At 41.2% G+C, this 21,524-nt stretch overlaps 1 protein-coding gene across 1 annotated transcript; it reads right to left on the reverse strand.

The window, feature by feature from the left end:
- Positions 1-936: 936 nt before the first annotated feature.
- LOC102082717 (uncharacterized) lies at positions 937-10,026 on the reverse strand. The gene is made up of 3 exons (XM_005447981.4): positions 9,876-10,026; positions 9,706-9,789; positions 937-8,327 (listed from the first exon to the last, which is right to left on the reverse strand). Exon 3 carries the CDS (start codon positions 8,196-8,198, stop codon positions 2,037-2,039), a length of 6,162 nt encoding a protein of 2,053 aa, XP_005448038.1. The 5' UTR covers positions 8,199-8,327; positions 9,706-9,789; positions 9,876-10,026; the 3' UTR covers positions 937-2,036.
- Positions 10,027-21,524: the final 11,498 nt, after the last annotated feature.

Here is a 21,524-nt window from a genome sequence, read left to right on the forward strand (position 1 = left end):
TAAAAATTCTTAAAATTTGCTTTTGGTAAATTCCAGTGTTTCAGAAACCGTGTTAAAATTTCCAAAATGTACTTAAACTGTCAAAAGAGAAAAACACTTGATTGCACTCCAAATGTCCAAAACATTTGTGTATTGTGTTAAAGAGAGAGTCTACAGAAGCTTGTTTCCGCCACTGGAATAAAAAATTCCATACGTAACCTGAAAATGTTGAGCTAGGTATCTCAAGATTTTGAGTATATAAGTTGAAATTTTGAGAAAATAACTCAAAATTTCAAGTTTGCTCTGCAAATCAGAAAACTCTGTAAACGATGTCATCTGCTTCTGGGTGACAAGGAAATAACTTCAAATCCTTCAAAGATCTTCCCAATTGGCAGAGGCAACTTTAAATTTGAATTATTTTCTCAGAATTTCAACTTATTTATGTGAAATTTCTATTTATTAACTCAAAATTTCAAGTGTTTTTTATTTTATTTTTTCTCCACTGGCAGAGACGAGCTTCCATAAGTAACAAAAGCTGAACTATGGCTGGGGCTTTGCTTCCATGCAATACCACTTTGTGCCAAAAGATGGTGCAACAAGTCAATGTAACCTTCATTTAAGCAGGCGAAAATACTCACTGTTGTTTACAAAGGCAGCCTGCGAAAAAGGCTCAACCTCTCAAGGAAGCTTGAGAGAGATTGGGCTAAAAAGAAACTGAAGTTAAACAGCAGCACACTTCGCTGAGGATAATTAGAAAAGGTAGAAGAAGGTTCAGGTTCAGTGGTGCCGCTGTGACTCAGGTCGAAGAGCAGTTCATCCCCCAAACAGGAAGTCAAAAGATATGTTTGTATGAATCTGTGTGTTACTGATGAATGAAGCTTATATTAAAGAACACAGTATTATGTTGCTGGTTCAGCCTGTACTCTAACCATTCACTAATCAAATTTAAAGCAAATATGCATAACAGTAGTTGTTTTCTTTTATTGGAATGCATCACAGACACAAGACAGCCCTGCTTGATTCTACAAACTTGCAAAACAAATTCTCCCTCATATCCTCTCCATACAAAACATGAATTCCAATAATACCAGTTGAAGCTTTCAGACAGTATAAATGAAAACATAATCAAAAGGTGCCATTTGGACTTTAGCATGCAAAGGTTTCCAAAATTTTGAAGTATGGAGATAATTAAAATCAATAAGATTTGGTTCAAGTATATCGAATGATAAATGACTGTATACGTCTGGTGAAAAAGGAACTCTGAAGACAACAAACCTTTCAGGTAGTAAAAGAAATGCTACAATATCTACACAGTTGTGGAGACCCAATACAACTGTAATATATAACAAACTGTCAGCATTTACAATAAATAAACATTTTACAATGAAGCTCACCCTCTCTGTTTACATACATTATGTACATGGAACGTCCATGTCCATTTTACTCAAAAGTCTTACGCAAACCCTTTCAACCACATTTAAATTAGCACATTCGACATCATTCATCCAAAACGTCATCATCTTTTGTCAGGTTATGCTCATCTAAAAGTCATTCTCTTTTCACAAACCCATTAATAGCTTCAGTAGCTTTACAAAGCCGACACAACTTCAGTGTCTCCTGAAAATTGAAGGCAAGAAAAACAAAACCACAATCACAGACCTAAACTGCAAAAACAGTCAACACTGAAGGAAAAAAAACCGCCCTGAAATATGCATTGGCAATGAACTTTACATTCCTGGGAACATTTGTGGTGCATTTTCCCTCATTCTGTCTGTAACAGGCCAAATGTAGCAGTACAACAAAAAATATTTACAAGATCAATGATTTCTTTCTGGGATTGCTGTTTTGTACCAGCGTTCAACAACCAAACAGAGAGAGATCCATCACTAAAGTGTTGTTGCTTTTTAATAGTCCTGTCGAATACCGGTATAGTATAAGAAGGCAAAGTTGGTTGGGAAAGAGTTTTAAAACGACAAAAGTATTAAAAACTCCTGGAATGCAACAAACACCACAATTCAGTGATACAAAACAGCATTCCTTTTAAACCCTCTGGCCTATCAGCTAGGACAGTCGAGTTCCTCAGTGCCTATAAACTCCCCTAACATGTGTTCGTTCTGACCATAGAGAGGTTCCAAATATGGATGTGCATCTTTACAGTACATTTGCTTTGATCTCTCTATATTCCTCTGCTCAAAGTCCTCTGGCTCCAAGTGAGGTGCCTGAATTGTAGCTTTCGGAGCCATGGGCGACAAGGACACTGGGACAAAGCCATGGTAAACAACCAAAGGAGGGCTCAAGACCTCCATAGGGGATGCCTTAGGGACAGCACCTTCTGGTGGCTGGACTGGCAGCTGCACATAGCTTCCTGTTTCAGGATCAAAGAAGGTTTTTGTCTTGACTTGTACAGGCATGTCTACAAAAAAATACTGTCCTGAGTCTGGATCCTGGAGGAGCTTACGCTGGGTCATGGGGAAGGACTGCGTAACGATAGCATGCTCCATGCTAGACTGTCGAGACAGCTGGCTGGTGTGGCTTGATTGGCGGGATAGAGGTGAAGGGCGAGGTACTTCAGTGGCATATGCATCAATACTGTGGCTCCGTCTCAGAGGGTTGTCTCTGTTGGACTTGTTTCTGGCTCGGCCTCTCTGCTGAAGCTCATCCATGATGGATTTCTCAATGCGTTGGGTTCTGGGATCAAGCTTCTCATTGACCGACATGTCAGCACTGAGTCTGCGCTCTGCTCTATCTCCTAAATGCCAGTCAGTGCTTTGCGTTCGATGCAAAGCCCTGTCTGGCACTTGTTTCTCACTGACGTGAGCTTTGTACACAGGCACAGTACTGATGACCCTGTCGCTACTGCAATGTCTTTGCTCTGTCTTATCTCCAGTGTGTCTGCGGCTGCTGCGGCCTTGTCTTTCTGATGCCATACTGGGTAGGGCTTCTCTCCTCTGGCTGTTACTTTCCAATGATTCGTGATCCTGTCTCAGAGTCTCATGCTTGACTTCTGATTTGTTGCAGCTGAGACTTTCATTCTTGTTTAGCAGTTGCTCACTCTGGCTGTTGCTGTTTTTACTATGGTGGCTTCTGCTGTGATCATCCTCAGTTTTTCCTCTGTGTTTTTTCTCGCTCCCCCTGCCATTTCTGTTACCAGTGCTGCTTTTGTGCTCAGACTTATCAGCCTTGTGTCTTTCTGCTCTGTGTTTGCTACTGTTGCTACTGCTTTGAGAAGGCCTGTGAGGTGACTTTTGGGCCTCTTCTTTCTTTATCCTTCTATTTGCAAGCTTGATTGCTTTTAGAACTGCCTTTTCCGATTTAGGTAGGACGGGCGGTGGCTTCAGCAGACCTGTTTGGCTTTCATTATCACCACCACTTTCGCTGAACCCCTTTGTCGTATCTTGTTCTGTCAGCCCAGCGTTCAACACCGTCTCCTCGGATGTGTCAGCTGTGCTGGTGGTTAGACTCTCCACTCCTTCCGATGATGGGCTTAACCCGGAAAATCGGTCTTCCTCCTGTGGCACAGTGAGGAACCCTCCAACTTGTGACTTCTGTGGGTTTTCATTTTGAAGATTTGAAGGGTAGGCCAGCTGGGGTGGTGACTGAATCGATGTCATCTCTGTAGGCGTAAGAATGTCTGCTAGAATTACGGCCCTCCCACTGGTGGTAGCACTGGATTCATTAGCCAGTGTGAGCTCTGGACATTCCTTTGCATGATGTAGCTCATCCTCTCCCCTGTCTGAACCACTCAGACTCCCTCTGGGTGACCAGGGTTGTATGGTCTTCCTTAATTTGTTACTAAAAGTGTTGTCTTTGACTTTAAACAGGGAAGGGATCCCCAAGGTCGGTGAGAAAGGATTAACAGGTGACAGAGTTGCAGAATTACTTTCAGTGTTAGTTAATCTTTCATCTGTATCTGCATTTTCTCTCTCTTTGCTAGCCTTCCATACTTCCAGCTCTTGTTGAGGAGACTTTATGGGTTGCTTTATAGCATCTGGCTCGCTTTCGTGATCGCTTAAAGAATAATATTCCACTTCTGCCCTGTCCGAATCGCCTCTTGTGTTCCGCGAAACATTTCGCACTGCCTCGTTAACCACCTTCACCTCTTCAATTACATTTTCAAAGTTGTGGACTGTGCTCTCCACAGAGAAGTACGAGGATTTCGAGGACAAGCTGGCCTGATCGGGCGGGCTCTGAGTTACACTAACACCATTCACCAGCAGCAAGGGCGATATTATCTCTCTGGGGATTTCGTTATGAGCTTCTGAATCCACATTTTTATCCTCAATGGGTTCATGTGTTTTCTTAGGTTCTTCAACCGTTACTACATTCTTAGTCACCGTGCCATCAGCCATGATTAAATGATCTGGTTTTAATGGGGCCTTTCGCTTTATCCTGCATGCCTCCTGTGCCTTAGCAGTGTTGTTTTCAGCTGATGCACTCCTTGGGCTCATATTTATGTGCAAGTTGTTGCAAGTTGCACTGAACTGTGATGATATCAGACTTTCCTCCAAATTCCACCTCTCTTTACTGGAGTTGATTTCACTCTGACTGGGCACAGCATCTTCACTATCTACCTCTTGTACTGCTAAATCTTTCCCCATTGCGTTAAGGTGTACCTCAAGATTTTCATATCTCCCATCTTTGTTGTAGACATTTTCATCCACAGAGTCTTTCTCGCTAGCGACGCTTCCACGTCTCCTATTACCTCCTTTTTTGATCCTAGGAGGAACAGGAGGAGCGTCAATTTTGCTGCCTACAGTTTCATTCATCAGGTAATCTCCACTATCCTCAGACGTCTGTCTGGCAACTTGTTTTGAATTAGCCTCTGGATTATCGTGACTAGAATGATCGGTAAGTTTGTCATTCAAATGTCTGCCTGTAGATTTTTGGAGTGTGTTCACCTCACTGCTAGTCTTGTTCAAGCCAGGTAGTGCCACCCTACCGCCTGATCTGTGTGTCTCTCCAAGTCTAGGTTCAGTCTGTGCCAAAATCTGTCTCAGGTGATTGTGGTCTCTCAGATCACTCAACATTTCTTTTAGTTCCTTTTCTTTAAGCGCAGAAGTGCTGTCATTTTCTTTTTCTCTCCTCAGTGTAACAGCATCTTTTGTAGAGTTTTTACTTTGCTGTGCCCTTGTTGTATAACTTTCACTGCAAAGTTTCTCATCTAACTGTGGATTTGTATCTGTTTCTATTAATTTATTCTTCCTCCTCTCCCTTTCTGAGATGATCTCTTCGAGTGCCATTTTGGCTTTGTCATAGTTGTCATTTATGAGCGCTTTGTTTACGATAACATTGCTATCTAACTTTGCGAAATCCTCCTGTTTGTTCTGCTCCTTTTCTCTCTTTGCAAACATTTCTCTCTTGGCTGACGTGTTGCCTCTCATCGACAGCATGCCTCTCTTTATATTTCGAAGCTCCCTTGAGATCAGATCATTTTTAGCCTTCGTCTCCTCGTCTATGTTAACCACCCCCAGTTTGCTCATCGCGTTTTCAAGAATGTGATTACCAAGCCTGGCTCTCTCCAGCTCTTTCAAAGCATTCAAATCATTAATTATGTGCTCGCTATCTTTAATTTCTCTCACCTCATCATCCAACTCCACTCTTGCGTTCGCATTCGGATTGCCCTCTTCATTCTCCTCGACTTGTTCATCATCGGTCACTGCAAATCTCTGATATTTTATATAGTTGTTCTGTCTGGCTGAGAATATATATTTTAGCTTGCCTTGTTTCTGGATGGAATCATTTTCTTCTGGTGGCAAATCTAGTTTTGCATCCTCCAATTCATCATTACGCATTTGCTGTTTATCAAGAGGAAGTTTAATATCAGATTTAGCAAAATTTCTCACTGGAACAGGTGGTGGCTCTTTCTTAACATTACTATTTTTGCTAACCTGCTTTCCATTATTCAGTTCATTCCTGTTTTGGGATAAAACATTACTTTCTGCCACCAAACTCTCCGTCTTGCTCCCTAACACCTCCTTTGAAACATTCTGATCAATTTCTTTCTGCCGCAGTTCTTCTCTGTCTGCTGTGTGCTTGTTGATGCTATCTGATTGAGCTTTAGTTTTGGCTGCACTAATTGCTTCTCTCGCTGCTCTGATCACATCCACTGTGCTTATTATTTGGCCATTGGCCTCTTTTTCCTTAGACGTCTGCTGTGCCCCAAAGTCTTTATCCTTCCTGTCTTTCACTGGACATTTTGTTTTCTCTGGCACATTTGGGGGCCTTTTCCCTACTGATGACAGACCCTCATTCTCAAGCGTGTGTGGTGAAATTAGGGGTAAGCAATCTTTGATGACGTTTGAAGTGTTTGGTGAAAGCCCCGTGTTCGCTGGCAGTGCCTTAGGGGAAAGCTCTTTGTTTACCATAAGCGGCGAAACTTTCTGCGCCTCGGTTGGTGCATCTGTATGTGCAGGTGTGCTCTGAGGGACTTGAAGATATTTTATATCACCGTCAACAGAGCTGGCTTTCTTGTACAGATTCAAAGAAGGGTAGTTTTGCTTTTTAGCCATCGAGCTCTTGTTCTTTTTTGGGTATATAAAGGGGGGTGTGGGGTTTTCTTCCCCAAGAGCCTCCCTTTTGCTCTGCAGTAGATTTGACAACAAATAATCGTCTGACAGAGGCCTGTCACACGTTTCCTCTGTAAGATCAACAGTTGGGGATCCGTGGGATTCCAAAATAGGACTGCAGACTGTCAGTCCATCTTTCGTCATGGCAGGTGTGCTTAAGCCAGATCCACTGCCTTCAGAGCCAGCTTGTGGATTTTTCTGATTGTCGTCTGTGCCGCCTTCAGGCAGCTCCACAGTTTTGAATTTAGGGGGACTGTAGCGGCTCTTCACCCTTTTCCTATTGTCTTTGAGGTTGAAGAGGATGCTGGAGGCAAGTGATTTGTAGCTTTCCCGCTTAACTGGAGGTTCAGGGGTCCCCTTGGCCTCAGAGTGCGGCCTGAGTGGAAGGTCAAATGCAGAGGGTGAGAGGACCGTTTGGAGGATTTCTGATGTTTCTGTCGGCTGCCTGGAGGGAATGAGCGGAGTCATCAGCTGGCAGATGCTGAACGGTGTAGAAGCTACAGAGCTGACCTCCTCAACTGCTTTGACTTCCACAGATATGACTTCCTTTTTGACCAACAAAAGACTTTCATCCACTGTTTTCAAATTGTTTTCTTGAGGAGTCATCCCAGGCTGATTGACCAGAACAGCACTTGTTGCTCTGGACCTGTTGCGCCTCCAGGGGGCAGCAGTCCCATTCCCTCCATCGGATGAGCACCTCTTCTCAGCTGGAGCCACTGAGGGCTTTGGTAGGACCTTTGGTGGATGTGGGGGAGGGATGGGTTTAGGAGTGGGAGAACAAGGCTGAGCTTCTTCTTTCTGAGATGACAGAGGCTTCTCCGCATGCAAAGTTTCTTTTCTACATGCCTCGGTTAGTTCCTTGTATAGCGGCAACTCGTACATTTTAGGGATATTATCTATGGGGAGAACGGAGCTCACTGCATCCCCCTGGACAAAGGGAAACTGGTTAAAATCATTCCATGTCTGAAAAGGACTAAACTCACTGTGGAGAAAAAAGTTTTTAATGTTAAGTTTTCTTAATTTGACAGTGGCCTTCCCATTTTTAATCCTTTTGGATTTTCCTGTAGGAAGGCCAATGTCTTTGCCTGTTTTGCTGGATGAGCCATCACCACACTGATGCTGAAGAGGGTTTTTGTAACGATGATCTGTGAGACTGGTGTGATAATCTGAGGAGAATTCTGACAGCTCTCTTTGAATGCTGCGAAGTGCTGTTTTATCCCACGATTCTCCATTAGCATCAGTCGTGCTTCCATTTTTGATTAACATCCCCTTGCAGCTTTCTTCTGTGGCGCTTAATGCTTTGAGGAAAGATGACATGTGGGATATATTTTTCTGCTGATGGTGTTTCCATGGCTGGGTGTGGTTTTTCTCACTTTTGCTTTGCCCCTGTTTTTTAGATTCCTTAATTGGATTCTTTTTAAGTGGCTCCTCTGCCAGAGGTTTGTGGCAGCTGAAAGGCGAGTATCCACACAAGAATTCATCATTGTAAACTGCATCATCTCCAACGCAGAGACTTCGGAAGGCTCGATCGGTGAGAGTGCTAACCTCCCGATCGGTCTCATCCATGAACATGTCCGTGAAGCCATTGGGGAAGCGGTGATGGAGCATGCTCCCTGCCCGATGGCTCATGTGTCGCTTTTCCACGCAGCTCATGATGTCAGTAACTGTCTTTGTGTCTTTGCATCACCAGCCCTGCCTCCTGTACAGCTGCTTCTCCTCTGCAGGCTCCAGTTTCTTCCTGCTCAGGCTGACATCTGGAAAGCGGTGGGTTACATAAATTTCCTAAAAAAAACCAAGCAAATCAGTGTCAGTTTTCACATAAGCTTTTCTAAAACCCTTTAACTAGTCACACAGTTTAAGCAGTTAACTGTTAGCATTTGTGCAAGTCAAGAATCCAAAAATTGTTGTTTGACTGACATGATTACTTTAAATGGTTTTGAACTCTAGAGCTGCACTGATGACCTTTATGTACACAACATATGGTGGCTACAGCCATGCTGTCACTATGCAAGCAGTAGACAAACACTTCATACCATGCACTGGGTTATTTTAGGCATCGCATGATGCCTTAAGCTGTGAGCACCAAGCATGGGATGAAAACAAATGCTTCCCACTTATAGGAAAAATACGAAGATTTTTGTTATTTAAGTCCACATATTTGAAATAATGATATTCTTCAAATGCAAATTTAATTTAACAGAAGAATATTGTTATTTTAAAATGTCATACATTTGTTCAGCTGTTATCTAGATACATTTTTTGCTAAGCTTTAGATGCATGACAATATTGACATGAATCTATAGAAAAGAAGGCAGGAAATTTGAGTAAATCATCAGTCAGTGTCACAGATCAGCAGCAGCTGCTCTACTGTAGCTTCCTGTAGCTATGTGGGTGAGGTTTTAGAATAGCTCATTAACCTATTTATACGGCCTGACCTGGGAGCATAGCCACAGACATATAACTCAAGTCTTCAACTATTCACACAACCATTGCTCTCCATATAAGAGGTTTGATTGAGACAAATATAACCGTACACACTTCATGAATTATAGATATGTTTAGCACATTAAAATGGAATAAATGAAAAGCAGGACCCTCTCCAAACAAGTGTTTACATTCACAGTCAAGAATGATTGTCACGAAAGGTGGATACATTTAAAACAGAGAGTAAAAAATAAGATAAATTAATATTTTCATATTTTATTTTATTTTGTTATCTGACCCTAACAGATTAAATATCCCAAACTGAGTCGCTTTACTGTATCCTAGACTAGACTTACAGAAGACTTTGGCTTTCCAGGACACTTCACTTGCCAACCATCTTAAAGCTCTTATAACCAGAGATCAGTTAGTGCCACGGTACTTTCCCAGCATCTGCCTGTGTATTTATACCCAAGGAATGAGTTATCCATGTCACCTATACTGTATAAAGGCAAAAACCACTGGAGTGTAATTTTAGTTGTCCTCATTGTTCTCAATGTTGGTGTATCTGATGTAAATAGAGGTGCAGTGAAAGTAAAGTAAATAAACGTGGTTATTTTAGAGTAAGAAAACTAATGTACGGTATGTCTGAATTTTTACATTAGTGTTTAGCACAAAACCTAGAAAAAAGTTTAAGATTTTAAGGTACATGTCTTTGTATAAATATCACACTGCTCACCTTGATGATGGGTCTTTCATGCTGAGTTTAAGAGTCCAAGGTTTGCATAAAACCAAGTCCTAAAAGTAGAATCCAAGGATCCACCTGTTGAGAATACGTTTATAGTTAAATGTTGTCAATCGCGCTCAATAAATTTTCCTGGTGTGGATGAAGAAATAAAGAAAGCTCACCAAAGTGAGTCAAGCCCTGAGATCCATGTTCGAATGCGCTGGTGTGGCCGGGCTTCTGATTGTGAACTCAAATGATACCAAAATAGACGCACAAGTCGGTGTGGCCAAACTGAGCAGCAACAGAGGGCCCAGCTAGCTTGCTCACACTGGAATATCCAGTGGGTGTCGAGTGGCAGGGCAAGACAGAGAGGCAGGATGAAATGGACACTGTCATTGGTTATTTTTATAACAAGGCAGTGAGGGCTGATAGGCATGGGCCCACTCTTTACCTTTGCCAACCCTGAAAACATGACAAGGCCTTCTTGTCAATAGAGATTAGCCATTGTTTGGGTTTATCCTTGGACGATAAAGACGAATGATGTACACTTTTATGGTTACACCACTCGCTAGCATTTGGTAGCTGACTAATTCTGCTACTGTCTCCCAGGGAAACAAGCTTTCTGATATAACTCATTGCATCACAAAGTCCCTGAAGTGGAGATTGGCAGCTGGAGGCAGACGTCTGCTGACTGATACGGCAGAGCTGGGCTCATTCTTGTTGTTGAAGCTCTGTTTACAAGACTATGTGTGACTGAGTAATCTAGTTTTAGGACCAGCAGCTGTTGTTGCTGTGAGATTACGATGAGACGGAGCTGGAATTTTGTTGACTTGTTACCCTTTGTGAGTCAGAGAAAGTCAATAGGTGAGGTCATATGTAGTGGTTAACCTTGTGTAGTTTCAAAATGGAGAAAGTTGAGTGTTTGAGAAACGTTGGGCAGCTCAAATTTATTTTATAGGGCAAAATATAGTCACGAAAAATAGGTCAACTGTAGCCTTTGCAACAGCTGTAGCTTCACTTATTTTAAGTGGAATAACTCAATTAATTGGAATTTTGACTTTTTTCAGCAGCTGGTAAACATCAAGTAATTTTAGTTAGCTAATTTAGACATGGCTATTTCACTTGCTATCTACTGTCATCTTGGCTAGCTCAAGCATTCAGAGACCTGCAATAGTACAGAACTGTAAGGAATATGCACTCGCTAGCCTTTTTTGTTTAGGTATGCATTTATGATAAATGGACAAAGAGCTCACACAATGTCTAAAGCATTAGGCCAAACAATCTACAGTAAATATGAACACTTCCACAAATGCATACGCTCCATACATATTTGTTTAACCTGGCATATATGCACACGTGGAAATTAACACGGGAATGTTATGGATCTTAAAACATCTTGCAACTGATGGAATTTTCCACGAAAGTTTGGTCAAACTTGTCAGAAATCTGATATCAGAGACTGAAAACCAGTTATCCAAAGTGCGTGTAAGCTATCTATCCATTTTCTTCCACCTATCCACTGGAGCCTATCACAGCTGTCATAGGACGAGAGGAGGAGTCCACCCTCAAGAGGTCACCAGTCTGACAACCATTCACACCTATGGGCAATTTAGAATCACCAGTTAAACTAACACCACTAAGTGGATATCTTTGGACTGTGGGAGGAAGCCAGAGTACCTGGAGTGAACCCACACTAATAAGGGAGAACATGCAAACTCCAAACCACAACCAGATAGTGGATCTGAGCCCAGGACCTTCTTGCTGTAAGGCAACAGTGCTAACCACCACATCTTTGCGTTGCCCTTGCATAGAAGTTATTCCTGGTTAATGGTAGTATTTCAAGGGTCTGCCTGTTTTATAGAAGAATATTACTGTAAATGATAAATGATTAAAAAAAACATATTTTCATTGTGGTCCTGTTCAAAGTATACAATGTTTATGCATACACATTGAGGAGAATCCTATCTCTGGTTATTTAAATAGGATGTGTATCAGAGGCATTGACTGATGTGCATAAAGAGAACGGAAAAAACCAACAACCAACAAACAAGATCAGTGCCTCACAGTCCAGATCCAGGCTTTGTTTGTGCCATCATGACTGACACCCACATGTGTTTTGGTTGGCTGTAAAATCATTGGGAGCTAGCAACCAGCCTGGATCATGCTTCTTCATGCCTGCTGAGAATTGGGACAGGCAGGGAAAGGGGGTAACCGGCCTCAAGTTCTGGCAGGCTAATAAACCCAGGTATGGGAATTCTAGGACAGCTGAGACAGATCATGTACAGTAGAGGTGCAGTGAAGGTAAAAATAGGTAAAAAGCATCAAGAAAGACCTGATACATGACTTGTTGTATTACCAGCTACATTCGTATCTTGATTATAAACTCAAACTGAGTAACTGCTATGTCTGACATCCCTTAAAATAGGGAATATGTTGTGTAACAATTAAGAGAATTATTTATAAGACTCTACTGATTTCTCAAGAAAATTTGCATAGTGAAAATGAAAGAGTCAAGTAGGTCACTGCAGAAAGGAAATTCTGCAAAATACCAGAGAGCTGCTGTGTTATTTTAATAGACAATAAAGGTTTTTCAAACATTTTTTTCATCTGCAGCTGAGGTTAGAAATGTGCTTTGATCTGTTGGAAGAAATGACTCGACAGACTATCATTATTACCCAGAGGGGGACTTACACCAGGACTGTAGTAATGTAAACCCCCAATGCTGATAAGGCAAGTAACTAAAAGGATTTTAAAAATGCAGTTGAATCATCACTATATGAAGACATGAAGCTGTTAGACATGGCTAAAAATTATCTACCAAAATATTCATGACAACTTCATGACTTCATGGTACGCTGTAAGTCAACGCTAGTCTGGTGCCAGTTTGGTCTGAGCGGACACCTTGACCTGTAATATCTTAGTGACAGAAATAAATCCAATGGAACATCATGCTTCCTGTGCCAACATCTCTCGACGCAAACAACCAACAATACCTGTCAGCACGTATCAAACGGATCAGTGCCAGACAGTTAATGATGTTCATTAATAAACAGACTGGCGTGTGACTATCAAATTGATTGCACAAACAAGAAACACAGACTGTTGACCACATCTGAAGAATTGATGAAGCTTTTGTAGCAAACTTGGATAATAAAGCAACAAAAATACAGCACATTGTAACAACACCCATAAGTTGTATTTGTCCATTTAACATGCACAGTATGTTAAACATACAAAAAAAGGAAGATAGATGTAATCTTTTAGTCAGCAAAGCTTTGAAGCCCACAAGCTCAGGAAATGCTTTGTTGTTGTATGTAAGGCTGAAAGCACGTCAAGAAGTCAGTGAGTGTGTTAGACAGCAAGAACGATGACAGTGTTTAAGACACGTGGGTGTTTGCTAGCAGCAATCAGGATTATCTTTTTAACTGGTGAGTACAATGGATGTTTGTACTTGTACATGTATACTCACTGAACAGGTTCAGCTGCTTGTTAATGCAAGTATTTAATCAGACAGCGTAGTTTGACATGTAGTCGTGGTCAAGATAATGTCCTGCAGTATCAGAGTATTTCGATCAAAGGAGAATGGACAGACTGCTTCTGGGAAGGTAACAGTAAGTCTCTGAATGCAAACCTTGAAGCAGATAAGCTACAGCAGACCACACCGAGTGTCACTCCTGTCAGCTAAAAACAGGAAACTGAGGCTACAGCTCGCATGGGCTCGCCAAAACTGGACAACGGAAGATTGGAGGAACATTTCGCAGTCTGATGAGTCTTTCTGCTGCCGCATCACCATGGTAGGGTCAGAATTTGATGAACATAAAACATTATGAAACAACATGAATCAGGGATTCAGCAGCACGAATAGTGTAGGTATAGGTAGTGATATGTAATGGTGTGGGGGATATTTTCTTTGCACACTTTGGGCTCTACACCATAGCCTACTTGAGTATTATTGTCCATCTCTCCATGACCACAGCTGCTTCCAGCAGGATACACTCAGATCATCTCAGACTGGTTTCTTAAACATGAGTTTACTGTACTCCGATAGCATTTAACAGATCTCAATTCAATAGAGCACCTTTGAGATGTGGTGCAGCGGGAGAGCTGCATCATGGATGACCGACTTACAAATCTTCAGAAACTGAGTTACGCTGTAGTGTCAGTATGGACCAAATGTTTCCAGCATCTTGTTAAAATGAAGATAAAAAGGTGTTGGGGGTCCCAACCCAATACTAGCAAGGTGCAGCTTAAAGAAAGGTGAGTGTATTTTTCTCAGAAAAAAGGTAGATTAAAATGAAACTTTACTAACTACTTGCTGTTAAATTACAAGTCTCAGAATGCTAGAACTAGCTAAGCTAAAAGTAGATAGCTAGTGAAATAGCCACGGCTTCTTTTGCTAATTAAAATTACTTGACATTTACCAGTTAACTGAGTTATTCTACATAAATAAATGAAGCTATAGCATAGACTATATAAAAGACGGGTTGTGAATTCTTGATTTTGCACTTCGTCCTTTACCATCTTAGTATTTGTTGGAGTAAAAATTGACCTTATTTGGATAGAAAGTTGGAGTGCTGAGGTATCGGCTAAAGTTAACAAGCTTGTTTAACTGGGTACATCCGTAGACAAGACCGAGAGAGTGCTGTTCACTTAGTTGGCTGTTGTGAAAGGGTTTCTCTTCACCATGGAAATGATTCTGCGATCATCTCCCACTGTTGTCTTCCATGGACGTCCAGCTCTTTTTGTGTTGCTGAGTTTACCAGTGCTCTCTTTCTTGCTCAGGGTGTACCAAATTGTAGATTTTGCCACTCCTAATATTGTAGCAATTTCTCAGATGGGTTTTTTTCTGTTTTCACAACTTAAGGGTGGCTTGTTTCACCTGAGAGCTCCTTTGACTGCAGTTTATCTGTTCTAAATGCAAACACCACATCTCAAATTAACTCTAAAACCTTTTATCTGCTTAACTGATAATGACATAACAAAGGAATTGCCCACTTCTGCCCATGAAATAGCCTTTACTGAAACTCAAACTGAGACTCAAACACCAAAAAAACCCAAACTTGTGTCAGTGTCCAAATATATTTGGAGCTAACTGTAGCTGTTAAGATAAAACAGACACAATTGACAAAACTATTCTTAGAATGCTCATGCTAATGATTCATCAGATTGATCTATTTAAAAAGGAAGAAAATGGAAATATTCTAGTCTGAATATCTCTTGCACACTCTGCTGTTTGCTCCATCTACTCCTTTATGATATACTCACGCAATTAGTTTTTTGTGTTAATTTGTAATGTACATGGTATTAATATTTTCAGCCATTTGACCTGAGTCAAACCCTTAGTGAACGGTCAGACTGTGCCTCCTGTAATTACTGGATATGGCACATTATATAAGAGGTCATACAGTGTGTTCACTTGAAATTTTATCTGACTCAGTCTTGCAGCACTCAGGATGTGTTAAGCAGCAATGGCCATAGACCGATAAATAACACATAGATGTTTTCCTGACGAGACACAGGTTTGATCCCAGCAACAGCCAGTCGTACAAGCGTCCAACTACTGCTTGTGTCTTTCAGCAAGGCATTTAACCCACACTTGCTGGTTTCTGCTGAAGATGTATTCCCTTTGCTTCTCATTTATCATCTGGCTTATGGTAACAGCAGACCGAGTTTAAGAGCTGCCCCTTGAATGTGACTCATGGTTCCAATCTGTAAGAGAGCCAGTTGCTGAGCATGTGTGCTCTGTTTCAGCTGCAGTTATATACTTAACCTCGCACAGCACCATTCCACTTATTTTGGCCTCTGAAGGAGCAGCTGGAGACTGAGTGCCTGGCTCAGGGGTGTCATAAATTTCAGTGTTTTCTTCCTGTGCTCTACCCATGTCTGGCCTTGCATGTGTTCAGCTTAAATGCACCAAACAGGGATGATGTATGTCACTCTTTCTGTTGGCCTGAAACTTTGTGAGGGAATTAGGTAACTGAAACTTGTAGGCACACAACTAGCTACCGATAAGATAAGATAAGCCTAAATGTTGTTATTTTGGCTGCTGCCATGTTGTTTCTTTGGAGCCCAAGCTTGTATACTTATGCCTGCTAACTTATCTTTGACTTGTTGACTTATCTTTGACTTGTTGACTTATCTTTGACTGGTTACAGTACTAGCAGTAATCACCTATGCTTTGACATTTCGTGAACTTTCATGAACCCTAAAAACCCTAAAAAAGGTTTTGATATAGGTAACAAGATCAAATCTAGCAAACTAAGACCTAGGTCATGCCAGGACAAAGGGCATTCATAACTGGGAAATTCCAGGCTGGTACTAATGTCAAACATATTTGGTAATAGGCAAAAATCAGTCAGCTGCACAAAAACTGTCTGATGCACACATGGGCCATTATAATGTTTATGTTGTAGTCCTACTACAATTAAAGGACTATTATAAATCTGGTATTTACAGTTTATCCTTTTGTTCTAAAGAAAACAAATGGTATAAACTCTATTTTTTGCTTATTAATTTTTATAAATATTTTTGGCAAATTCTTCATTCCATAATTAGTGGTTAGTGGAACACAATCCTGTTGCAGATTCAAATTTTGGTGAATTTTGGTTTAAGTAATGTACAAATTTAGTGGCGTGCTATGACTTATACTAAGGTAACCAATCCACCCCTCATCAGATCTAATAATAATAATAACAACAATCTTGCTCAGGGGTACCTCAGGGTAGCCGTTCGGTGGATTCAAACCCCCAACCTTCTGATCATGGGGCCACCACGCCACCTACTGAGCTATCCCTGCCCCTATCTATTCAACATTATGAATTGGATCAGATTAGAATCTACCATTTGTGCTGCCTGTCTGTGCTCTACATGGATGTGTATATGCCTTAGTAGGATAGCTATGATAGGTATTCTACCAATGGCTGGACAGCGCAGAGGCACTAATCATTGCTGCCACATCAGACAGGATCTTAGGTGTGGCTGTGCAAAGATGTCCCTGAGACAATCCAGCACATAACAACAGGATGAAAGATACTAGCAGGCAGGGCATACATGGAATGCCATAATTATTAGCCCCCCTTATGAAATTAGACAACACTCTTGATTTCAATGTGAAAATGACCATTAACAACAAGTCTTTGTTTTGTATAGTGTATCTGTTTCCAAAATAACAATGTCCACTAAGTTTAATTAGCATATTTTATTGAGACACCGAGTTGAAACAAGAAAGGGCAAAAATGAGACATCCAAAATTATTAGCTCCATGGCCATTAATAGTCAATACTACCCTTTCTGAGCCACAACTGACAACAATCTCTTAGAGTAGGTCTTTACTAGGTTGGCACAGGCCTCCTGAGGGATTTTGGCCCATTCCTCAATTGAAAATTGTTTTAGCTGGTCCAAATTGAATGGTTTTCAAGCATGGACATTCACTTTGATCACCTGCCACAGATTCTCAATAGGATTGAGGCCGGGGCTCTGTGTGGTCCACTCCAGTATCTTAGTTTTGGTATCCTTGAGGAACTGTTATACTAATTTTGATGTATACTTTGGGTCATTGTTTTTTGTTGGGAGACCTAGCAACGACCTAACCCTAGACTATGAGCAGATTTCTGCATAGTCTCCTTCAAAATGTCAACATAATTTCTTTTTTCATGATGCCATGCACCCGAACAAGGCTCTCTGTGCCTGAGGCTGCAAAACAGCCTCACAGCATGATGTTCCCAACTGTGTTCCTGGGGTTGAAGGCCTGTCCCTTTCTTCGCCAAACATAAGCAACATCTATGTGCCCAAACAGTTCCAGTTTAGTCTAATCAGACCAAAGCACAGACTACCAACACTCATCTTTACCTTTCAAATGTTCATGGGCAAACCTCAGTCGGGCTGTGATGTGCCGCTCTTTGAGTAAAGGGGTTCTTCTGGGACGATGGCCCTGAAGTCCACCACGGTGAAGAGCCGTCACAACTGTGTTCCTTGAAACATCAATTACAGAAGAGGCCAGGTCAGTAACAATCGTCTTGGCAGATGTCCGGGGTTCCTTGCTGACATCTGTGACTATTTTCCTCTCCAGAGTTCTTGAAATCTTGCACTTATGGCCGAGGCCAGGTTTGTTTCTTAAAGAATTTGTCTCCTTGTACTTAGCAATGATGCAACATACAGCAGTTCTAGACACTGTGAATTGCTTGGAAATGGCAATGTAACCTTCCCCCTTATCATAAGCCTCTACTATCTTCATTCTGAGATCCAGATTGATTTCCATTTGTCTTTGGCCTGGTCAGTAACAGTAGTTCCTCTCAAGTGTTTAAGTGCCCTGTTCCTTGGAGTCTTTTTATGCTGATTGAATGTTGTTAGGAAGCCAATTGACTGCACAGGTGTGGTTTCAAAGCTAAATGGTTAATTACTCTAGGTGTTTTGAAAGCAAACATTCACAAGGGGCTAATGTTTTTGAACACCCCATTTTTTATGATATTTGATATAAACGAAACCTAAAAATCTATTGTACATTACAAAATGTACCAAAAGCTACTAAATAGGACTGGTGAATGTTTGATTATATCACGTTTCATCAATGTTGCAAACATTAGGAAGAAGTTTAGCAAAATGTTCCATAATTCCTGGGAGACTAATCATTTTGGTGAGGTAAGTAAACAATACCTCACATTAGAATCAATGACTGCATTTCTTTTAAAAGTACATCACCATTCAGCTTATGTTATCTGAAGGCTTGCTAGACAATAGCTCATATCTTCAATGGTTAAAACCCAAGTCAAAGGTTCTTTGACTTGGGTTTTAAAAGCTTCTCTAGCATTTTTTTAAAGCACTGCATTTGCATGAACACACCTCATCTTTTATGAATGTTGTGCAATTGCTTGTTTTGTAAACTGCACACAACGTTGAGACGCCTTATCTGATAGAAGCGATCTCACTGTGGCGTTACTGACTTCCTGTTTGTCTTGAACGGCCTGCTTTTGTGACCTGAAAATAATCTCACTGAAAAAAAATGTTTTTCAGAGTTTTTGCTGACAGGTGTGAGAGGAGACGGCCCAGAGTCAAAAACATTAGGTGGGTAACAATAACAACATGCATATCGATTTTAAGGTAAATTATAGTTAAAGCTCAAGACAGTTAGCAAAATGCATGCAGATTTCTCTCTGATTGCTGTTAAATTATGTGTGAATTCTTTTTTATATTTCACAGCCAATCATTTAAGAGTCAATTTGTCCACACGTAATTATTTACCCAGTCTACACATTCAGATTGTTTTGATTTTACAGTACCAGTCACATATCTTGACACATCTGCACTTTGTTTTTCTTTATTTCTACTATTTGGGGATTGCAGAAAATTATTTTTAAAAATATCTTAATTATAAAATAGCTGTATGTAGCAAACACCAGAGTGCAAACAAAAAAAGATTCCAGCATCCACCTTTTGATATTTTCATGCACTCCTAATTCAGCTGCGTTTACAGAAGTGACAAAGTTACAGAGCACAGAGAGCACTGAAGCTTGCTTCAGCGGTGAAGCAAAGCAAAAAGAAAAAAACAACTGAGGCCAGCTCATCTTTTAATGACACGAAAGGGTGTTACACAAAGCCTCTTCTTGCCTTTTAGTCCATTTCTTATTTTTTACCGCTGGTGTGAATACAGTATCCTCTCGCAAGAGAACTCACATGGATTTCACCTGAAATTCTTTCCCAAATGTCAATTGAAGGACACTTTCTTCATTCTTAAACTCTGGTCTACCCCAACCGAACCTGTCCAATATGGGTTTAGATCAGGACATTATGGAGACCAGGTTATGTGCACTGTTGCCTTCATTGAGCCTAAATGATTGTTTTTACTGATTCTTCTCTCATCGTTGCTGCTGTGAGCATGAGCGGGATGTGATGACATGATACTTATGTCCATTCGTCAAGTGTATAATCAGACTCATCGGCCTAAGATCAGGTTGCCATCAATCTTCAGTATTTATCTCTTTGCATCAGTTGAGTTGTTAAGGCCTCAGTCGCAGTGATATGTCATCTGAAGCTGATATTTAAGATGGAAACATTGATGTCAGTTCTAGTCTGATGTAATGTTAACTGGAGAGTAACTGAACTTCTGGCTGCACTTACATAAACTTTCAAAGTTCTGAAAGTTTTGTTTGATTACTCTAGTTCATATATTATATGGGTGCATGCACCAATCAGGCATAACATTATGACCACTGATGCCTAATATTGTGTTGGTCCTCCTTTTGCTGCCTAAACACCCCTGACCAATTGAGGTATAGACTCCACTAGACCCCAGAAGGTGTGCTGTGGTATCTGCACTAACATGTAACAGATCCTTCAAGTCCTGTAAGTTGCAATGTGGGGCCTCCATGGATTGGACTTGTTTGTTTACCCGGAGAAGCTCAATATCTGGGGAGGCCAAGTCAACACCTCAAACCATTCCTGAACCATTTTTGCTTTGCGGCAGGGAGCATTGTCCTGCTGTAAGAGGTCACAGCCAACAGGGAATACCATGTCCATGAAAATGTGTACATGGTCTGTAACAATGTTTAGGTAGGTTTTATGTTCCAGAGTAACATCCACACAGATGGCAGGACCCAAAGTTTCCGAGCAGAACATTGTCCAAATCAGCACCGCCTCTGCTGCTTTGATTTCTTTCCATAGTGAACATCTTTTCCATAGACAAACCCGCACTGGCATCCGGCCATCCACATAATGTAAAAGAAAACATGATTCATGAGACCAGGCCACCGTCTCCCATTGCCCCATGGTCCAGTTTTGATGCTCACATGCCCATTGTTCGTGCTTTTTAGACTAGTCTGTTACTATGCAGCCCCAAATCAATAAACTGCAATGCGTGTAGCTGCCACAAGCAGTCAGAATGGCTCCCTAATAGTTGATTGTGAACTATTACTGATGTATGTTGAACTTCTCATGCACATTCACCTGAATCTTTGGCAGCTTTCAAATGTTAAACAATTGAATCTTTTGTCCTGAATCAGTGATCATCTGTACCAGTAACTGGCAGTAAAGTTGAAGTTGCCTGTGAGGGATTTCTCGCTCTGACCAGCAGTAGCCCATTTCCCTGAATGCTTCCTAGATATGTTCGGGATTCAAATTGCAAACGCCGATGATGCAATTTAATTTGCAGGAGGAGCGTGACCCTCAGATATTCACTCCTACAAGAAGTAAACAAGTTGTGAAATCAAACATCTACTCTCTTCCTTCTCCTCTTTCTCACACACCCACACACACACACACACACACACACACACACACACACACACACACACACACACACACACACGTGCTGTTCAGAATGTCAGGAGGGGCAAACATGAGCTGGCATTCCCCAAACTGTGTTCTGTTCCTTCGCAGGTGTTTAGTCATGAGCGTAACTGCTTTCTGGAGTGACCCAGGTCTCGTTGGTCTGTTTATTTCCAAGAGCAGTTCAAAGGAATCATTCCTCGTTCAGAGTAATTAACTTTCAATTTGAGCTCTACTTTTGTAGACAGCTGAATGAGAGCTGTCTACAAAATGAGAGCCATTTAGTGACTATCAGTAAAAAGCAGTACTAACGGTCTTAATGTGAGGGATTTTGGATTTACTTCTCTAAATTATAGCTAATCTTTCTAATTGGGATTCCTTTACTCCATCTAAACTACATGCAGGTTTCCCATCGTTCATCACTACCTTGTTAATGGCTGCTTGGCTTCCTCTGGTTGTTCTTTCAGATATTAAGTACGTTTTGATCGGAGGTGGGATCGGCCTGTTGTTAGTTGCTGTATTCATTATAACAAAGATCTGCATTATTAGGAAGCAAGTGAGTCAAAACAATG

Source organism: Oreochromis niloticus, linkage group LG8 (assembly GCF_001858045.2).
Source record: "Oreochromis niloticus isolate F11D_XX linkage group LG8, O_niloticus_UMD_NMBU, whole genome shotgun sequence".
NCBI classification, from domain to species: Eukaryota; Metazoa; Chordata; class Actinopteri; order Cichliformes; family Cichlidae; genus Oreochromis; species Oreochromis niloticus.